Genomic DNA, 22723 nt, shown 5'->3' on the forward strand with positions numbered 1-22723 from the left:
AAGGGAGCGGGGTGGATATTCAGAAGAATGGGCATGTCTGCCCAAACATACAGTACAGTTCAATCTATTAACATCACAGAAGGAAGAGTGGATCCAGGGAGAGACTGCAGGCTATTAGGATCATCCTGCACAGTGGGATGTAGAGCAAAATCACAACTAAGAAAAATGCCCTCAGCAGGGAGGCACACTGACTAGGTCAGTCTATAAAAACATACAGTATTAAATGCACCATGTTTCAACAGAGCATCTTCTTCAAGGAGTGACTAAGGAAATTTTGGATAAGGTATACAATAAGCAATCAGCATTCACACAAATACTGTTTATTTCCTGATACATTTGTTTTTTCATCTTTGAATGTTTACTACGCTCATACACATCTGATGTTTATTATATACCGTTTGCACACAGGTGCAGTAACCTGTGTTTGAGATTGGTGTGAACATACATCATCTGACCTGGCTCTTTACCACTGACCTGACACAGGTGCCTGGATAAAGACAGGAAATCCTATATAGTAATTATAAAAACCACAAAGCTGACTCCCCTTAAAGCCTGTTTAGTTATGGATTAGCAGCGATGTGTGACTTACAGTTGCAGGTGAGTTACAGTTGCAGGTGACCTGCATCTGCAACTGTGTGTGTGCATCAACAATATTGGTTCTGTGGTATGAAATGTGACTATTTTTTCTTGACTGGATTTTTTCTTGGCATGTTCAATTCTTGGAAATAGTAATTGCAAGGTAATATTTCTTTGAGAGGACAAAATGTATCTTTCTTTTCATGATTTTGTATTCAAATGCATTCAAATTACTGTATTTTTTAAAAAAAGATTGCATTACTGCTTAATTCAGGCAGCACTCAATCATTTTGCCTCTGATTTATAAGTACAATATGACTACTTCTCTTTGCCAGATTTACTCTTGAATCAAGAAAAAAAGTTCTCGTAAAGAGTGCTAAAAATTTAAACATGACCACCCCCTATGTGGCAAGTGCTGGGTGAAGTGAAAAGTATTGATCTTGATATTTGCTCCTTAAATGTATTAAGTTCATAAAAAATGAAAATGGATGTATACAGAAAGCAATCAATTATGTAAACTATAGTAGGGCAGTTAAATTGTTTTACATGCCATAGAGGTCATCGGCTTATTTGCCTTTTAATAATTTAACAGTAGATCCTGTGTTATGACAAACACAGCTATGCCAGCACATCAAGTTTTCTCTGCAAATCCACCTTCAGTTAAGCAGAGATTTCATAACTTCTCATCACCACCAGTCCCTTTGTTCTGAAGTTCACAGTAAAAAACAAAAAAAAAACAAAAGGGCCTGTTATCACATGCCAGTATTTTTCATTGCATGACTGAATCCTGAAAGAGTTTATTCTTAGACTATACCTTATGAATAAACATAATGTGACTGCAGTACAGGTTAAATTATGTGCTACTTCTAGATACCAATTTTTACAATTTGCAAATGAAAATTTAAACGTAGAAGTTGTCTGGGGAGGAAAAGGCATTTTTTTTTCTTTTTTGCCAGATAAACGAGCAGAAAGAATGAAACAGTACAGACTAATTGACTTCCCACCGCTTTGAAAACCTTTCAGATTCAGTCAATTTAGCAAAACTTTCATGAAGTACTCTGTGCATATTCAATTCAAAACAACACTCAGGAAAATCCTTTTCTGGTAGCTCACTGATGCTCAGCTGACAGATTCCTTTTGTTCCACTGCACTTTATTAGAGCACAGACTTCAGTGGGTGATTCCATATAGAGCCCGTTAATTGGATAGATAGCACAGATATATCTTATGATTTGCCTGGCTTTTTAGCTGTTCATTGCTGGTAACAGAATTCCGTGTATCCGGTGGTATGTCGGCTCCTTTCATCAAAATGAAACTATGAATAGAACCAAATACTTACAGTGAGGCACTGTGTATGAAATGCACAAAATATTGAGGCCATCTGTCATGCACCATTACAACATAATTTTCATCATTCAGTGTCACACATTTAAAAAAAAAAAAAGCCACACAAAGATGTACACCTCTTTTCAGGAAGGAACACAATTCAATTCATTTCATTACACTTATGTCCCGGTTGTATTACATTCTCAGTCTTTGATTCCTGAGCATTAAGATGATATTTTACAGTAAAAAATACAATATCACCTCTCATCAAGGCCTATTATTACTATAGTCAGATTATCAGACAAATTTAATCACGATTTACTGTGTATTTTTATTTATTTTTTTTAAAATAAATGTATCTTTATACTTATTGTCCAGCAAAGATGTGTGTGTACAGTGTGTGCTGTATGTTTGGTAGCAAAGTGTATGTGCATGTAAGTTAACATGAGGTTGTGAAGCTACATACCGTAACTGTTCTGGTTTGTAATTATATTTGAGCGTGAGTGTGAATGATGCAAGTTATTTTCCCAACAAATTAACAGTATAGAGTTCCAGCTCTGTCTATGATTGTGCAAACATCATCCCACAGCATCATGTCCTTGTTCTTTATACCTGCAGAGTCCATCCAAACAGCTCACATAGTAAACAGTATGTCCTTATAGTTATATGATAACTGCCAAGATTTACTTCACCCCACTCTGGAGTGACAATAAACACGGAGCCTGAAACACGTCAAGGGGAGGAAAGTTTCCATTATCACTGCAAGCATTGTCTGGACCTTGTACACATAAGGCCATCTTGTCCGTGGTCTATAATAGAGCTCCAAAAGAGTCTCTTAAAATAGATGCGTAAAATGTCTTTGATGTAATCCACTGACCGAGCAAGAACATTCATTACAAGTGTATCCAGTGAGTAAAAAAAAGGTACTATGAAATAAGCAGTACTGTCCTGGAAGAGAATTCACATCAATGGTGACAACAGGCTTCAGAGAAGTTCACACTGCTCTCTGAATTTATCGTTGTTCAGTATATTTGTCACCACAAATGGTTCATCACATTCTTGCAGTCAGTGACATATGGATTTTGCTGCTACCAATGCAGTCTTTTTTACTGCAGGCTTGTATATAGGGAAGTGCTTGCCTGAATGCCAATGTTCACATGACATTTAGATCTGCACATTGCTCTACAGTGCACTGGCAGCTACAAACCATGAGCTATATAAATATACTTTGAGCTACATTTTGTCTGCTGAGAATGAGGTATGAACTCACAGAGTGAGAGACACGTATGTGATTTCTGCACTGTTGTACTCGTATCTACCGCTCCATAGTTCCACACTGGCACTCCTGTGCATTGACTCTCGTCTATGGCCCCTCTTCTGCCACCTGTACCACAGAAAGGCCTTTTCACTTGAGGACCTCTCTGGACTCCCTGGGGTCTCTTCTTCTGCACATTCATCATACTCCTGATATACTATAATATCATCTGGCTCCATGTGTGCCAGGTCCAGTGAGGATATGACTTCGAGATCTGGTAGTGATGGATCTGTATCTGTATCTGGGGGAAAAGGATCTGGGGCCTGATATGTGTCTGGTTGAAGAGGATCCTGGTCTGGATCTGTGTGTGGTTGAAGAGGATCTGGGTCTGAATCTGTGTCTGGTGGAAGAGGATCTGGGTCTGGATCTGTGTCTGGTTGAAGAGGATCTGTGTCTGGATCTGTGTCTGGTTGAAGAAGATCTGGGTCTGGATCTGTGTCTGGTTGAAGAGGATCTGGGTCTGGATCTGTGTCTGGTTGAAGAAGATCTGGGTCTGGATCTGTGTCTGGTTGAAAAGGATCTGGGTCTGGATCTGTGTCTGGTGGAAGAGGATCTGGGTCTGGATCTGTGTCTGGTGGAAGAGGATCTGGGGCTGGATCTGTGTCTGGTTGAAGAAGATCTGGGTCTGGATCTGTGTCTGGTTGAAAAGGATCTGGGGCTGGATCTGTGTCTGGTGGAAGAGAATCTGGGGCTGGACTTGTGGGTCCAAAGTCTATCTCCAGTGAAGTATCTGGGGATACTGAACTAGGAGGGGATATTGTGACAGTGACCTGTGGTAGTAGGACTTCATGTAATTCTGAGGCTACGCCCTGAGGCAATTGAGCTAGGTGATTCTCTATAGCTGGATCTGAACCAATGGATTCTGTTGACTGTGATAGATCCAAGGGGCACAGCATGGCAGGGTCAACCGTGGCTATGGGTGAACTTGGACAATCTGAGTGGTATAAGGGTGGATCTAAATCCTCAGCATTAGATGGAGAGTCATCACTCAGGTCAAATGGTTCTGGTTCAGGGTCCATGAACACTGAGTCAAGATCATCTTGATCTAGGGAAGTCAGCATGACTAAGTCAAAGTGGACCAGATCAGCGTGATATATAGGAGTGGTGTCCAGGGGTTCTGGAAGGGGTGGCCACTCCGAGTCTTGGGGCTCTGGTTCAGTGTTTGGTGGACTTTCTACTGAACTGGAAGCAAAGGTTGAGACCGAAGTCATTTGCTCTGGGGGAGGGTCAGGAGGATAATCTGGAAGGGTGATAATGGGATCTGGATTTGTGTCAATGTCAGTTGGACTTGCAGGAGGTTCTGTGTCCAGGTGCTCTGACACCACAATGGATGGACAATTGATGTCAGTCTCTAAATTATATGGCGTAACAGTATAAAGATCAAGTGAGGGTACATCACCGGCTGAGAGTGGGCCTTGATTAACTGGGTCTGTTGAAGACACTGTGGATGGGTCTGATGTTTTTGGTTCTAATTCTGTTGATTCTGCAGGATCAGGATCTTCTAATCCTGAATATGGCAAAGACACAGTAGTAGGATCTTGAGAGACTGGATCCGGTTTGTTCACAGTGTTGGGATCTAGAGACTCTGAATCTGACATGATATCATCATCATGCTCCTCTGGTGGAGACACAGTAACTACAGGGACTGGATATGGTAGCTGTATCTTGTCTCTTTTAATTAGTTCTGCATCTGGAGATTTCATGTCATCAGGCTGAGATGGTTCAGTATCTGAATGGGACTCATTAGCTGGGTCTATATTTATTAGCTGTGCAGTGATTACCATTTCTTGTTCCACTGTCACTGAATCCTGGGGCTTCTCAAGGGTTGTTTCTGCTGGAAGTGGCACCCTACCATGAGTGGTGGTTGGCTCATTGGTGGCCACGTCAGATAAACTCACAATTGCATGGTCTGGTAGCTCTAGTTTTGGTTCTGGTTTAGCTGCAGAGGGCACAACAGGCAAGTCAAATGGCTCGAATTGTGCTCTAAGAGAGCCTGTAAGTATTGGATCCAAAGAAAGTGGTATGGCACTCTCCACATACATTGACTGTGGACAGGCAAGAATGCTTGGGTCCATCGAGAGCTGTTTTGGCAGATTTCGGCGGGCGCCTTTCTTTTCCTCCTTCTCCTCCGGACAATTGACAGCTGCGTCTGCAGTGCTCTGCCGGACGAGGACCTTGCTTCTGGCCTGGGTCCCCACAGACACTTTGGATACTTGGGGTTTCCTCTCTCTAGCTCCCCCGGTGCCTCTATCAACTGTGGAGGTTCCAAGTGCTCCTGCCACTGCCCCTGTCCCTGCTCCCTCCTCGGCCCCTGCTCCTGCTCCTGCCCTTGCTCCTGTCCCTGTCCCAGCCCCAACCCCTCCGTCTAAACCTGCTCCAGCTCCAGCTGCCATATGACCACCTTGGGGAGACCACGTGTTGTAATGCTGTGTGAAAGTGTTGAAATTACTGTTGAAAGCACGAAGCTCTTTACAGAGGTCCCTCCTGAGTTCAGCAAGCTCACGCCGCATGGCCGAGACCTCTTCCTTCCACTGCATGCTGATAGCTGCAGCCAAGGTAGCCGACTCTTTGATACTGGCCTGGATGGCTTTTGGTGACGGTCGTTCTGGGGCACTAGATCTGGGCGATCTGAAGAGGCTTGGAGAGACAGGTGGTCCTGACAAAGGTTTGGCTGTAGCCCCCATGCTATCTTGTTGGTAAAGCCTGTCTCTTCTGATGGGGCAGCCTAGATCATCATGAGCCAAAGGGGCTGTGTCTGCCAAATCCTCATGTATACTGGTCTGGTCGGGTAAACAAGAGTCTTCCTGCACATAATTTCTGTCTGGAAGACAAATGTAAATATATATCTGTAATATGGCCAAAGGTGTGAGCAGCTGGAGAGAATGTGCTTTTAATTGCCACAAAGCATTAACATCAAATCATGCACTGAATGCCATGAGTCAAAATAAGATAATAGCAGAAATCTATAACAATTAGGTGCCAACCTTATGATTATTTCCCCAATTCGCCCATCTGTATACTATAGATGTATATTGAAGAATTTTTAAACCACAACTTTAATAATCTGTAATATCATAAAACATTACAGTGTGGAATACCAGTGTAAGACTGAGAAAGTGCTCCCATTTTGACTCATTTCCATTAATGGTTTACACTGCCTTCTCGACCTTAATTTGTAGCATGCATTCTTCACATCTTTTCAGTGCACAAAGCTGAAACTCCTAGCTCCCGGAACACATCACAGAGAATGGACAATATTTCTAATAAATGAGGTGTAAGAACAATCCTTGCATGCTCTTCTGCTTTCAGGTAAAGAAAAGTGTACTTTGTGCAATGAAAAGAGGCAAAGATGAGCAAAGCTTCAAAACCTTTTCTCATAAATCAGGAAGTATTGTATGAACCCTATTGAAAATGTGAGGTCCAGTTTGAACCGATTGATTCGAGCCACCAATTGCCCCATGTCCAAAATAGTGGAGGAATCCATCACATACCAAACTCTGTATCCTAAAAATGCAAAGATATTTGAGTTTACTGAGAAAGCAGTGTAAGCAAACATTTATAGGTATAAAGAATTGATTATAAGCACATCTCCAGATGTCCACACCCCTAACCCTCCCTATTATAGTCCGACTGATGTTGTTAGTTCATGTATCTACTGTGGGAAGAGGTGGAATCCGCTCAGACTTCTTGCCCAGACACTTTGTCTTCTTTTCTTCCCACATTCTTCATCTGTACAAGGACATATCATTTCCTCTGTGAATCCAGCAATCATGGGAATTGTTGAAACCATCAGCAGCTTACAATTTATAATCAAGGCTCAGTACCAGAAATAAATGCACGTGTCAGCTGAGTAGGTTTAGATTTATTGCAGCAGTTTGCATATGTGATATATGTGACTAACCAAAGTGACAGTTCTGTTACCGATGTATTCATTGTCAGCTTTACATTATTCACTGTCCAAGTCCAGACACAATAGTGTGCAGTTTTGTAATGGGATCTCATTGTGTGTAGACATGAGCTTTGCAATGAGACAAAATAATTTGTATGAAGTGAACAATCTGTGGACGAAGAGATTTCATAGTGTATGCTGTGATGTTTAAGGGGTTTGCAGCACAGTGTTAACTGAGTTTACAAGTAAAGAATGCATACTTTTCATATGGCAATTTCACCATTTCTCTGACCAGTTCGCAATAAAACTGTGAGTGCATTCACAATTGTCACCATGTGGCCTCATAAAGAAAGTCAGATATCCAAAATGTAGCGGAAAAAGCAGCCATGTCCTTATTCTGACCTGATTTTTATTTCAGATAATTTCCATTTGTGATTTTCAATAGGGTTCATAGCTTTACTCTCTGATGCATCCAATGGATGAGCAGATGAAGCACTGCATCGAAAATACAGTAGGATGAACTGGCACAGGTCACAAGTGATAGCTACGGTAATCATACCTCCATCAAAAACAATGGAAACATACACGAGTGATTCATGCAAAGATATGAAGCTGTTTGACAGCACAACCAGTTTGCACTAACTGCTCTATATTCATCAATACCACACATCAATGCCAAGTGTAAGCTTGTGGTGTCAGTTTGTCACTTGTACTTAAGCAAACAAAAATACCAACATCTAAGACATGTCACATGTTGTATTGTGCAAATATATTTTATGGCAAATCGTCCTTACCTGTGGTGGACCTGATGGTGGAGGTGACAGTGGAGGCCATGGGGGGGATGCAGTCATCGTCTTGGGAGTAGCCGGCCTGGATGGCTCGCAGGTAGCTGTGGCTCCGGGTTCGGAAGCAGCCGGGGAGGTCCAAAGCCTCCATGGCCTGGGATTCCACCTCACTGAACACAGACTCGCACACTGACTCAAACTGGCCATTTATTTCTGTTTCACTCACCTGTGAGAAACAAAAGCCATAAGCATGATTTTTCCATTGTTAGGCAAGTGAGGATATTTCTCTGTTTATCCAGAGATATTTAATTGGTGGGTTGTAAAACGTTACACTATGTTTGCGGTCACTGTCCCTTTGAATAAAAACAAGGCTTCCTGCACAAATCAAACAGTGTGCATGTTTTAAAATGCAGAGGGCAGCACTGAAATCCATGGAAAATGTGTTTTTATAATTTCAGTAGATAACCTGTGGATTTCTCCGTTTGCTGCAGTCGCTCTAGCTTTACAACCAAACAACATGATGTAAATTTTCATGGAGTCAGGGTCACAGTTTGATGTAAAAGACATGTTGTTGCTGAAAAGACCTACTTCTGTTTTCTGTTTCAGATGTGTATGATGTGCCTTGTAAATGTCTGTGATACTAAATTGTTACTAATGGTTGTTTTACTGAGCAGAAAGTTGTTTGATGGTCATCACTCCATTCCCAGAATCAAAGATAAACATCTTGTTCTATTGGGATTTGGAATTAGTTGGAGTTTAGTTGACTCTGAACAAATCAATAGGCCTCTCTTTTAAGAGGGAGATGAATATCTCAACAACCCCTGTTGAAGTCCTTTAATTTATACGGATAAACAATGTGCAATGAGCTGCTGTGTAAATTAAGTGAAATGCAGTCACAAAAAAAGGGTATCTGTGTTTAAAAAAAATATCTAAAAAGAGGTGGTAGGATAGTTGTGCTCTTTAACTGGGATTTTAAAGTGAAGATCTGTGTGGTGAAATTGTTTTAGCAAATTTTGCTCCCAAGGACCTCCTCCGTCCCTCAGCAGTCTGCCCTGTGAGAAGCACTGCTCTTCATTAGGATTCGAGAATCTCTCCTAATTGAAAGGGTGCTGACTCACCTGGCTCACTTGGCTAACACAGCTAGCCTGACTGAGGGTGCTGACGGCCCGCATATAGCTCTGGTTCCTGGAGCGAAACTTGGGCGAGTTGTAGTTGGCAGAGGGATCCAAGGCAATGCTTGGGTGCATGTCCCTGGTGGCTTGCAAGTGGTAGCTCTGACTGAACAGAGAGAGAAAAAGGAGAGGCAGGCAGGGAGTGGGACTAAAGCCATGGTGACGATTTCTTAAACAGTTAAATATAATTGAACTAATATTTAAGCAGTTTGACTATAGCGGCTACAGGTGCAACATAATCACAAAAACAATGAAGTGCTATTAAGCGCAGTGGGCCTTCTCTGGGTAACCTGAACTTGAGAGGAAGACCGGTTATGACAATGTGTCTCCCAAGAGAGGTGCCTCTCTCTTTCTGTTTCTCTCCCCGACTACACTGATGTGTTCACCGGTGTCCTTAAAAAGGCAGTTCGATTTCTCTGGTGCTGAAACATCCAATCGATGCTTGGAAATGAGGGAAATGCAAATCAGGAGCTAGTTAGTGAGCAAGCACTTCAGAGAGGACCCCGGTGTCAATCAGGTCAATTAACAGTGCCCCCCTCCCCCGCAGGGCAAGAGAGATGCTCAGAAACCCATGCCTGGTTAGAAGTCTGCTGGAGAGAAGATGAACAGAAATGCACGGTGGAAGGAATGTGCTTTAAGTAAACTAAAGAACGCTATGTGAGTAACATTAGGAATACCAAAGTGAGGTTCCCTCTGCAAGATCTATTTGTAATGGCAGGCAGGGATGAGTAAGCAGTTTCTGGGCTTTTTATAGAGATAAACGCTGGTGTTTGGCAGCGAGGAAAATGCCAGTGTGATTAAAAGTCCCCCAATCCATCTTGTCATGCTGTAGCAAGGCTGTGTGTATTTGCAAAGCAATATCAACCTTCTAGGCATCCAAAGACATCCCAGAGCAGAAACACCCGGAGATTACGTCTGAATGAAGTGGTAAAAGTGAAGACGATGTTAATGAGAAGAAGACCTATCTCTTAAATCATATGGATAATCTCTCAAAACACACACTGCAACAATGTTGTTTTCATCTTTAATATAAGAAAGTCATTTCCTGCCATACTGGTATATTGTATAGCAGTGAATCAAATCATATCTATATTGTGTTTAACAGTGCCTTATGCTTCACCAGTATGAGCAGATTGCCCCAGGTGACCTCTCACTGACTGGTCTTGAGTGTTTGCTCTGTGAGGCGTCCATATTGAATATGTCAGCAGGGCAGCGAGCCAGCTGGCTCCTACGTCTGACCACTGCAACATGGCAGCAACAGAGCGGTAAGGGGAGGGGCGGCGCTGAGCCTGTATTCACCTTAAGTCTGCAGCAAAATTGGTGATGTAGTTACGCATGTCACTGTTGATTTTATCCAGGCGGTAAGAGCTGTGGGTAGAGAAGAAAACAGAGTTACTGGGTCCCACAAGTGGGAGTTGGATGGATGTGACATCACTGGGTACAAGCCCAATGGAACTGGCTCTGTATGGCATTTGTGGTGCACTGAATTTTTGCTTGGGGTTTTTGACCAAAGTTCTGCAAACATTAGGGTGATACAATATGACCGACATGGCCTTTGTGTGATGGTAAAAGTGGGGGGAAAGTTACAGTTACATTTAGTATGCAGCTAGCTTTGTGCACACACACACACAAGTGATGTGATGAGGAGTGTATTATGAGTTTTGTCGCACACACACACACACACACACACATACACAGACACACACACACACACAAACACACACACACACTGCCCACCAGCACCAACTAAAAATGATAACAAAGCACTTGATAATGAAAAGCTGGACACAAGAAAGAGTTACACTACATCATAAACCACACATTCTTTCCCTGTGTGGGTAATTAGATTGAGTTAATTGAGCCAAATGAGAATTAATAAAAACAAAACAAAACAAAAAAACCTACCTAAAGTCCTTCCCTGAGCCACAAAACTTAGTGGAGCTTTTAGCTGATAGGATCAGATAGAAGTGCACCGGCTGAGGCATAACTCAAGCATACTTCACCCATACCCTTCCCTGTAGAGATGTCTATTATCCTCAGCTGAGGGAAGGAGGGCGGTTTTGAGAGTGTGTTGGTCCTTTATCAAATCGTGCCACAGCAAATTTCCTCCTATTGTCTATCGAAGTCTATAGGGTACTATATCAAAATGACAATGTAAACTTGAAAATGAAAATGTAATTCCACAACAGCATGATTATTTTCCACATATGTATATTTGAGTAAATGTTGAAATGAAAATGCAACAACACAATTTGCATTTGCATTTTCACAAACTCATATGGGTGTTCTATGACCATATTAAAATGAAATTTCAGGTTTACATGATCATTTTAATATAGTCCCCTATAGGCCTCCACAAATGTTTCTGATTGGTGATAATGCACTTCCATAGTTGGCCGATATTAAGGCAAGGGATGAAGGGAATCTCTTGCTTCCTGTCTTACGTGCTGCTGCTGAAAGCTCTGCCTTGACAATTGGTGCTAAGTGCTAATTTCTGAGGAGAAAGGGTGAAAGTAAGGCATTTGATTGAACAGGACATACTGTAGAGAAAGAGCCAAGGACGATTCTGAGGCACGAAAAACAGTTTGCTGCAGGGGAGAAGAGTTTGCAAAAAGGGTTAACATATTCAATAAGAAAAAAAAACAAACTTGGTTTCTTTCTTTTCAAACCTAATGCACTGCAAAGCCCTATGGTGAACAGTTATATCCTCCCGATGGTTCCCGCAGAGGCAGACGATAACAAGAGGAATGGATGTCATCTTGGTAAGGAAACCAAAAGGTATTGTAGGAATGTAGGAATGATGTTGATGTTTACTATATGTCACATTACTATAGCACTGGATCCACACTGTTAACATGCTCTCTTGTACAAAAACACGCAACTTTTTCTTTTCAAGCAAATGCATTTGTGGTTGATGCCAAAGAGATTTTTTTTTTTAAATCAAATACATTAGGTAACGGGGACAAGGTGTTAACAAAAAGCCTCGCAAAGCGAAAATTAGCCTAACTATGCATGACACGTCTCACGCAGCCACAAATCAGTGGATTGGAATTCTGCTTTGACCTTGGGATCCGAGGGAGAAATGCTCATACCCAATGCCTTTTGAATGAGTAATTACATTATGTCAAATCAAGAATTATTGAATGCTTTGCTAGTGTTAACTTTGATTAATTATAGTGACTCGAGAAGCTAATCATGGATGGGAGGCAAACAAAAGCGAGTTATTTTAGAAACTGCCAAAAAATGGGTCTGATTGAACGACTTGTTGGCCTCAGTCGTTTAGAGAGGTTAAGTTGCCGGAGATTGATGTTGATGTTCATGTGCATGTGTGTCACTGCAACCCGTTTTTAAACATAACCTGTCATTACTGATTGAATCAGTGACTCATTATGCTAATGGATAATAGTGAAATTTGCCACATGCCATTCAGGTCCCATCATCATTAATACATTCTTTAAACATCTTTGGCAGGCCCACAAAAAAGTTGATTCATATTCAATTTATAATTGCTGTCGGCTCTACAGGACATACAGGACCTGAGGGTGAGGTTGTAATTGAAGGGGAGAGGGTGTGGGTTGTGGGGTGTAAATGGATATTAATTAAAACAATCATCGACATCTAACTTTCCTTCTAGTGCACAGGCTGTTCCCGCTCAGCGTTCCCGTGACTGTGATGTATTCTTTATTGGACAGATGAACCAAGAGGCGACCCTGTCAACCACGAGCGCGTAAAGAGAACTTGAAAGAGGGAAAGATGGAGGGAGGTGACACAACCTGACAGCCTGTTCTCACTTTAACATGATTTGCTTCAGGGAGTTGCTGCTGTCAAATTTGTGTTTGGCCCATCTGAATGCCCCAGCGGGACGTTAAATTGCTACAAGTGCAGGGGAAATCCAACCTACGCCATGTCTGTCTTGAATCCAATCTAATTTCATCCCAACAAGCCCGATGAAGCATAATAGCATGAGAGCTCTCATGTCAGGTGGCAATCGTATCTGTGGTGACTCTTTTGTGTGGACGTATAACAGTACTTGATATGGACCACGGCGCTGCGCTGCCAACTGCCAAGAATAAAAATTGAAAATAGCCACACTTCTGAACAAATGATGAGAGATTCAGACTTTTAAGTAAAGTGTGTCCAAATGAAATCCTGTTCAGGTCTAAATAAAGTCAAGAATATCTTCATCCAAACAGGTTTTTAAAACAGTTGATTCTTCTTTCCCTGATCTCACTGCTGTTTGGTTTCCTCTCACTTTGATATTCTTTGGTGAAACAATCAGAGACCAGCCGGATTTGCAAACATGAGTGTGCCCTTTCATGCAAGCTGATTTATGGGAACTGTAGTTCAAAGTTGTGGGCAGCACTTTGAAGCTGCCCGTGTTTTCAGCTTTCACATTATTCCAAATAAAGCTCTGTCTCCTGCAGCATAACTTAATTCCAACACTAAACCAGGGGTAAAAGTGGGATTTGGCAGGTGGGGGAACGCTAAGATTCATTGTCGCATGAGCAGTAGCCTGGCTCTTCACACCAGAAGCGCATTACTCCACGCCGGTCAACAAGTGACTCTGCTCCTCTGTTCTTATTTTATCACATGTAGAGCTGATCTTAGTAATAACCTCATGAATTTAGAACATAGAGGTTTTTATATGCTCCTGGATAAGCGGGGCCGTACTTGTTCTGCAACAATGAAGTTAAAAGGACCATCGCCTTGTGTGAGGAGCTTCTCTCCTGCCTCTGTGTGTCTGCTTGTCTGTCTCGCTCTCTATTTAGACACTCGGATTTATTTACTCATTAATCGAAGGTGCTGGAACGCCGTTCCGAATCGTTCTGGCCCACTTCAACCCACGCACTAAACTCTAGCCTGACTGATGCTGCTTTTTGAGGCTGATACTGATTTGAGGGCGTAAAAATAATCGTGATATTTGCTGATATATTTTTTTCTTTTTTAATGAAAAACCTACCATAAACATGAATGCCATATTCATTCAACTATATATATATTTTATTCTACTTATCTGTATCCTGTTACAGTCAGCGTTGCTGGCCTTCTTGTACTGCTCTCAAGCTAAATTTTCCTCCCGTGATCAATAAAAATATGAACTCATCTTATCTCTTAAATCATTTTTTAAAAAGAGTTGGGACCAACATATGTTTTGAGTAGAAAACTCAAGTAATTAGTTTAATTATCTTAACTAATTATTAATCAATTAGCTAACAAATGGACAAATATTGACTTGGGTGATTTATTTGGTCTAGCACTGCACTAAACCAATCTCAAATTGTTAAAATCAGAAAAACTGTATTTCTTGGAAGATGCACAAAAACACGGCACAGACCATAAAAAATGATATATATATCTCCAGCTCAATCCCTGAGGACGAATACCACATTATGGCAATCTAAGAGTGGGTTCAGGAGAGTATCAGGACTCCTCAGTAATGACACCCTTGGGGACAATCCTGGTGTTTGAAATGAATGCAACAACAAACCTTCTCCAGACTCAATAACGCTGCCGCTGCTGTCAATGGACTCTGAGGCTGGCCACACAGCCTGATCCATGCTGATCAATATCTTCCTTACAGCAGAGCCCAGCAGAATCTCAGTATAGCTACTGAGAGAGCCATTATTCAGAGGGTCCTTGGAGTACAATAACTGCAACTGATAGCCTTTCCCGCTGTTGCATCCTCATAAATCATTCACTGTTCACAGCTATTCAAAATGGATAGTCAGGGAAAGCTTTAAAAGATGTCAAAAAAGGGGCATACTTCACTGCAGCACCCTCATACGATACATCATAATCTGAAAGAGTTAAGAGCTGCTAAAAAGGCCAAACGACTGCATCGTCTGTGACAAATATCATTATCATCCTGCCTGATCACAATCCATAACATTCGATTTATCATCATACATCCACTGGGATGAAACTCTGGCTTACTACAGTGCGTATGCAAAAACAGAAACTGTTTGACAGCAGAAGCTGGATCTGGATCTATGCTGCCCTGCTTCTGTCTCCTGGCATCCTGCGGAGACGCGTCACAAACACTCTGCCACAGATGCTCATCATTAATTCTGTACGTGTGTTTGGATGTACGTGTTTCCATCGGGGTCAGGTGATGTGTATTAGAGGATTCTGTGGGCGTTGCTCTCTGCGGTTTCCATGCCTCCACTTAAAAGGTCGTCCGCCTTTGTGAGGTGTAAGAGACGAGGGTGTGACAATACGAGTGAGGGAATCATCAGTGTTAGTTGGTGTGTGTATCACTGTCTGTCTGATGTTACATTCTGTAGCTGTGAGTGTGTGTCACAGGCTGCACTCTACACTGAGGTCAGACACAAGGTCGTCTTTGCATAATGTCTACAAGTTATTTGCCATTATTTGCCTCTGGGCAAATAAAGAGAGGCTTACGCAGAAGCGGCAGCAGGTAAGAATCTTTCTACACAGTCCAGCAAACCTGCCTGAGTAAAGTGCACTGTATGGAGGGGAAATGAAACAGGCCATAGTCACATTGTCTCCTTTGTTATTATATTGTGCATTTTCACACTGTCACATGCATTATTTTCATTGTTGTGACTTGTGATTGGACCACAGTATACTTCTATCTATGTGCTTCTTTTCCTCTCACTCTCAGCCCACGTATTTACTTAACATTTAATCTTAAAAGAGAATAAATGCTTATACCAGCTCAGCCAGTTAATATTAGAAGAAGAAGAAGGTGTCCAAACATTTGATTATAGTGTCAGCATGTCCTGAGCTGTGCTATAAGCCATGTTGTATAACCCTTTCTACCATGACACTGGGAGGAGAGACTTTGGAGCTCTGGTGGAAGGACACAGATTTTGTCTATAGACCAAATTTCAAATGAATTAAGCACAACAGCAGCGTTTTTTTTGTTAATAGCATTGGATTAACTGAAACATTTATGGCACTCCCAACTCATTCAATATTTACGCAACGACCCAGATATTTTCAATCTCAAACTAACTGAGATCCGACAAGGTTGCTGCTGGAGTCACATATGGCAACGTCCAGATAGTGACATCGGTTTTAGTCTTTAGTGAAAGTTTTGCGGCAGCACCGGACTACTTTCTTTCTTTACCAAAGTGTACACATTTTTTATAACGGATGGGAGAGAAAACACATGATTTAATTGGTCAAAAGTAAAAGCAGTGCCCACGAAAAATGTTCATATTCCTCTTAAAGCAAACATTAATTCAAACTGCATGCAAACGATTGCCAGAAAGCAGTTGTCTCTTATCCTATGCTTTTTTGTCAGATGCCTTTGATTAAAAGGCTCTGGGGTCATTCAAAGTGCAGTAAGTTACTGCTAAAGTTTTGCCAAAAAGAAATGAAAACTGAAGGGAAAAACTAAATGAGACTATCTAAAAATGAGAACGTACAATCAGATGTGCTGCTCTTTAAGTTGCTGCTAAAGGCCTTTAATCGAAACCTCCATAGTGAACTCAAACCTTGACTGGTAAATGCACTCAATATACACAGCTGACAAAGCAGAGCGAAAGGCAGATAAAAAGATTGTGCTTTGGAAGAGCAAGTCTGGGTATATACTTTAAATTGTTATATTATTAAAATAGACATCTGTAATTACTGTTTGCACATTCTGCTGCGCACAAAGAGGAACAGGACCCTTTGAAGGGGGAACGAAAGTGATTTTGCTTTCTCGTACAGCCACCTTTAAAAAAAAAAAAAAAAGACTCTGGAAAAGATTAATCCGTCACACGCTATGAAATAATTTGGTGTCTGAAGTACTATAACAATACAATTTAATACCACAATATGCAGTGAAATAAGACGATAAGTAACATGTGAATAGTTTCACTTATGGATTCCTAATTGAATCTATCTAAAAACTGCAGGAAAAGCAACTGCAAGTGTGACAGGTGGTGGCAACATCTATCTGTCTATATATTTCTATCTCTGTATTTGTGGTTGGTGTTCACTCAGTATACCACTGACTAACTGGACTGGGCTGGAAATGAATGAAACAAAGATGGAGGCAGGATGTGAGGTGCTACGGAAGGTGAGGCAAAAACAGCAGCTGAGAAACATAAAACTGACAATTATCAGTACATACAACACACAGAATAGACGAGGGAATCCACCTGTGACCTCAAACAGCTTTAGAGTAACCTCTGCAGTGTATCATCGCTGTATCTCATTCTACTGTAATTGGCATTGAGCATATAAATAGTAAAAATAGTAGATATTTGAATATGTTACGTTGATGATAACACAACGCGGCAAATCCCTTTGGGCCGTTACTGAATGGTAACTCAGTTATAGCATTACTGCAGGTGAGGCTATGCTACTCTTTTTTCGTTGATCTGAGGACTCTATTATTTAATTTCATTCTAATCTAATGGATCTGTTAGTGCTGTAATCATAGTAACTCTTCTTCTATCTCTCCATAACATAATTTCTTGTGTTTATTTTCCTGCGACATTGTCTTTGGCTTGTCTCATCCTGTAATCCTCTTACGAGCGTTTTCTTCCGCCGCCGAGTTACCAAAACAAAAGCTCTCTATTTCCTCAGCAATTAATAGGATGCATCCCAGAAGAACACGCGGAACACTTTCTTACAGTTGAAGACACTGATATGAATATCCATAAAGGGATTTGAATGAGTACATAGTTCAGCTATCGAGAGTTTGACACTGATGTTGTGGTGAGACCATACAACAAGAGAACTGTCAACGCTGCTCGAGGGAATGTAAATTAGCAAATAAATAACAAGCATGGTCTTGCTCAGAACATAAACAGATGATAAGCTGAGAAGAGTTGCACTGTTAAAAAATACAATCTTACAATTGGAACATGGGAATAAACATGTCTCAAAGTATAATACAAAACATCCTCGTGCACTGAGATACTTCTAGTCCAGCAAGTCAAAGTTGTTTTGAGGATTTCCAGAGATGACATTTCTAGAGATTTTCGAGAACAAGTGAAATTACATACGAGGCTAACAGAATTATCTTACCCCACCGAGTCATTAACTTAAAACCACTAAATATAGAATTTGAAACTTTTCATCTTTGGTGCCCCCAGTGGTACTATCAAAAATGAATGGGCTGCACAAATTTTGACTGGGGATTTATTTTTTTTTTTTAAGAAACAAAACACAAACAAACAAACTATAACCAGGAGCATACTTCACTGTGGCACCCTGGTGATTTTATAAGTCTGATTTAAATTGTTTTCTCCCGTGTGTCAAGAACAGGTGAAAAAAAGTAATTTTGCCAAGATAATCTTTCTAATGTTCCTTAACTTATTTTTGAATCCATGAAAACAGGTTTTTTTTTGCCAAATGAAAAAGAAAAGCTTTTGACCTGATCATTTTTACAACAAATTCCTAACATTTTTTTTTTCATCTGGCAGAAATCTCTTTCACCCGTTTTCACTGATGAAAACAAAACTTAGACTTAGAAAGATTATCCTGGCAAAACAATTTATTCACCTTCTCTTAGGTGATAAACAGAGGAAAGAAAACAATTTGGATCAGACTTAAAGGACTGATTACCAGGATTTATTTTTCTCTCTTGCCTCTCGGTGCTTCCACAGTTGACAGATGATTTAATGACAAAATTATTTTCCACATGATTAATTTAGAATTTCATGATTCAAAATAAGACTGAGAATTTTTAAGATGGTGTTAAGATTGTTCGCTTTGCAACATCTACACTGGAGGCAAAGTGAATAAATGAACAAGGACATGCCAGAAAAAAGAACAGGAAACCAGAGAAAGAGCCAAACTACTTTAAGTTGAGTGTGTTGTACCTCTGAGAGTCCAACAGGTCCCTGGGTCTGATGATGGCCTTGACCAGGGCGTCTGGCCGCACCGACCTCTGAGGCGATGTCTTGGGGCTGGAGTCTGACTCTCCGCTCTCCTCATCCCCCATGGCTTTAACATAGCTGCTGCTCCGCATCCGACGACAAGGGATCTCGTCATCCTTCCCGCCGCCAGGGTAACCCCCCCACTCATCCTGGGGCACCTGGGTGGAACGGTGAGGGACAAAGACACACATACCGGTTGGTTTGTAGACGTATACGCAACATATCTGATGTAGTAGTTGTGATGTCGTGCTTTTGATGCATTCATTTTTAGATGAGATACGATTCTTGGTCTCATCCATCGACTTAGCTGCTAAATGCTCCACTTTGGTCACCTGCTAGTCTAGCTAATGCTAAAATGCCCTGTAGAGCAGAGCTAAACAGTAGAGTCAAGGTGATAATACTCTGTTTTACTCTCTCGCAGTACATTGTGTGTTGCCTGTATCTTTCTACCAACAGCACTGTGAGTAAAAGCCCATGATAGTACATCTTGAGAGTACATTATATTCCCACCTCTGCGTTGCTACAGCACAACGGCCATGCAATTTCAAGGATTATGAAAGTACTGAGATTTCTCTTAACTCTTGGATGTAAATGTAAATGAAGCAAACCAAGCATTAAATTCATAGAAACCCATGTTATAACATTTTCCAGTGATGAAGCAATGTGCCACTTGATAGACACTTGAATGAACCCCCCTACCTCTGGCACAGTTAGTTCCATCCATTGAGCCACACAGGACCATTTTCATGATGAGTCAACTCACATTAAAACCTTCACACAGCTCCCACAGCTGCTCAGTATTTTAGCTTTCCTGTACTTTGGCCAGGTTACAAACTGCTGAAAACCTTGCCTGAAATGCCGTTATAAATTTGGCTGGGTTTTAATCATAATTACTGGCAAAAGAAAGCTTGAAAACAGAGAAGAGGAGCTATCTTTGCTCACCCTGTCGTAGCTATCGCATGTGGAAACCTGCCATCAAAACAAGCCAGGCAGTTTACATGCTGCAGTTTTCTTCCACTCGTTAAACCAGGTAATTGAGTGTCCAGACGTCACCATCACCATTATTCCATTCAGAGTGAGAGCAGGGTGTCTCACTTTGCGCTCGCCGCTCGTCTCTACTGCATGTGGAGCGGATATTTCACACTGAACAAGCAGCATCGCAGTGGTCTTAAAAAAAAAAAAAAAAATCTGAGCATCTTGTATACCAGCGCTCTGGCAGCAGAGTACTAAATGGATGGTAATGCACTTCCACGTTAGAGTTGCATGCTCAGACGAGGGCACTCTCACTCCCACGCTGTCACATAGGGGCGCTTGGTCAGGACCCTTTCTGTGTCACCTCTTAATGCACTGGGGAACCCTTCAGTGTCGCTTTTCAACATGTAGTCCAACAGATTTCAGATGTTCTCTACTGCTTTGGAAGTTGATGCATCCTCTACAATCCTCTACAGATTGCAGCCCATTGTGTGCTGATGAACTCTGGGCGAGAACGCATTATGGTTTCTCAAGCAGAGCACATGCAACTGTTGTAATAATGAAATACAAATACAGATCATGTAGAGCAAAGTTATTGCAAAGAAGAAATGTGATTCCATTATGTTACATGCCATTATACAACATGTAGAAAGGTAATTATATGATCCTAATAGGTGACTGTATTGGAGATGATGGTGTGGCCTATTAAAATCTGGTGGGCCAAGTTCACACACTCACGTAAATGAACAGAGGATGAATATTCACAAGCTCATTAGACACAATATCACACTCTTTCTCTTTCTAACTCACACACACACACACACACACACACACACACACAAACACACGCACAAACACACGCACACGCTCATTTTGCTTTAGTTAAATGGCACTACAGAGTTCAATTACTGTGGCAACAGCAGCTGAGTCAGGGTCTTAGCCTCTCTTACAAACAAACACACACAGATGACACAACAGCACACACATACAGAGATCCTCTACAGTCATACGGCAGCATACAAATGTCTCCTCGCTGCTCTTTCTCTCCTTTCGAGATGTACCGTGTTGCACTTTGCTGACGGTGTGCGATGGCCTGAAGCTTTAGCTGGACATGCATTTACATGGTCAATGATCTATACTCACAAAATATGACAATGTCAGTAATCATTAAATTCTATGTGGAAGCTGAAGGTTTCTCCGATGCCGTAGCCATCCGTCACTTTAACATTCTGGCAGCCGGATCGGCCCCGGCGCAGAGCCAATCCACTCAGCTCGAGATTTCATTAAGTTCAATTTGACTTGGGTCTATATTTCTTTGATTTTGCAGTAACTCTGCAGTCAAGACGAGTTTCAAAATAGCCCCCTAAAACTATTAATTATTAAAATACTGCATAAATGTGGGATTATACTGATAATTCTGATTCTTTGTTTTTCTGAAAATTTCCTCTGCCAGTCAGTGACTAACTCACTACTCACAGGTTCACAGTGAACTGGGTGACAGTTGACTGGCTGTGGCAAATGTCATGAGGAGATAGGCTGCATCCAAATGTCACTGATGCGTCAAACACATGACTCTGATCATTTTCTGATGCAAATGTCATCTTTTGGAAAAACAACAACTGAAATATGCTTATTATTCAAAAGGAAATCAAATCTGAAATGATGCTTGCCAGAGAGAAAATGTTAACTGCAAACTATTCAGACATAAAATCCATCTGCAGCTCTAAAGGTATCTGCTCGTTGTAGTTACACCCTGAAAAAAATGAAAGATTTCCTAGACACTAATTCTTCTGACCTTTGGCATCAATGCATGCCCACCCACAGTTACTGTTCCAACAAGTGTTGCATCAAATCAAAATGGCTTGAATAATTGATCAATTATGGCTTCATTACAACCCACTCTTTGTTAAACACAGAGACTGCTGGATCAAAGCTGCCTTTGACTCTTATGTTTCATCTGTTGTGAAGTTAGCATAGGGGAAGACATGATTGATGGGGATTGTGGTGTGTCCTCTAAGTCTTTAAAGCTCAGAAGCAGATTTCACTGCAGAGCTGTGGTGTTACGTCATGACAAAATGAACCGGGAAATGTATATGTCGCACAAAAACACACTCTTCCTCTACAAAAGTCATACTTGAATACACACGTATGCAGAAAAAGGACATCAACATGCCTGCATGAATCAAGAACAAATAAATAAGTGATGTATTCTCTCCAAAACATGCACAGGCACGGACATGCATGCACTGATACCTAACGGATTCATACCCACACACACACACGCACACACACACACACACACACACACACACACACACACACACACACACACACACACACACACACACACACACACACACACACACACACACTCAACCACACAACCTGATAATAGTCATTCATCTCCCCTCTGAAGACAAGCATGCACCAGCTACCAAAATGGAGTCGATGGGTTAATTAAGTCTTGGAGGGGTTTGATATTTTTAGACGTCTAATTAATGAACGAAACGCCGGCGGACAGGCGCAAGCTGTGGTGAGATTTGTTTAATTTGGATTCGCTGATAAACTGGATAGATTGTAGGGTGTCTCCCAATGAAGATAAAAAAAAACAAAAAAAAACAGGCCGGGCAGCAGCGCGCTCGTATTGACGACTGTGAAAACACACAGTGTTTCCCAGCATGCTTAGTGGAGCTGGAATGCAGACTTTCTTTCACCTTGACCTGAAGAGCCCACCAAGGTAAGACATGGGATTCAGAGGTAATCGTGCATCCACAGGCTCACTGCCATGTGCAATTATTTGATGCATTCTCAGGGACGTTTTGATGGTTCTGTTGTTCCTACATAAAT

At 41.4% G+C, this 22723-nt stretch overlaps 1 protein-coding gene across 3 annotated transcripts in view; it reads right to left on the reverse strand.

Annotated features, from left to right (window-relative positions):
- The window catches only part of dlgap2a (discs, large (Drosophila) homolog-associated protein 2a), a 110528-nt gene that overhangs the window by 18714 nt on the left and 69091 nt on the right, over nucleotides 1–22723 (reverse strand). For 2 of the 3 annotated variants that reach the window (XM_056393698.1, XM_056393697.1), the window contains 5 exons: nucleotides 18848–19062; nucleotides 10362–10430; nucleotides 9009–9168; nucleotides 7900–8116; nucleotides 246–6037 (listed from right to left, as the gene is read on the reverse strand). In XM_056393698.1, the coding sequence (XP_056249673.1) occupies nucleotides 3168–6037; nucleotides 7900–8116; nucleotides 9009–9168; nucleotides 10362–10430; nucleotides 18848–19062 (3531 nt within the window). In that variant the 3' untranslated portion in view covers nucleotides 246–3167. Of the gene's footprint in view, nucleotides 1–245; nucleotides 6038–7899; nucleotides 8117–9008; nucleotides 9169–10361; nucleotides 10431–18847; nucleotides 19063–22723 lie in introns of those variants that run through there. The other variant, XM_056393699.1, reaches the window with a different exon arrangement.

This window comes from Seriola aureovittata, chromosome 13 (genome assembly GCF_021018895.1).
Source record: "Seriola aureovittata isolate HTS-2021-v1 ecotype China chromosome 13, ASM2101889v1, whole genome shotgun sequence".
In the NCBI taxonomy this organism is placed as follows: Eukaryota; Metazoa; Chordata; class Actinopteri; order Carangiformes; family Carangidae; genus Seriola; species Seriola aureovittata.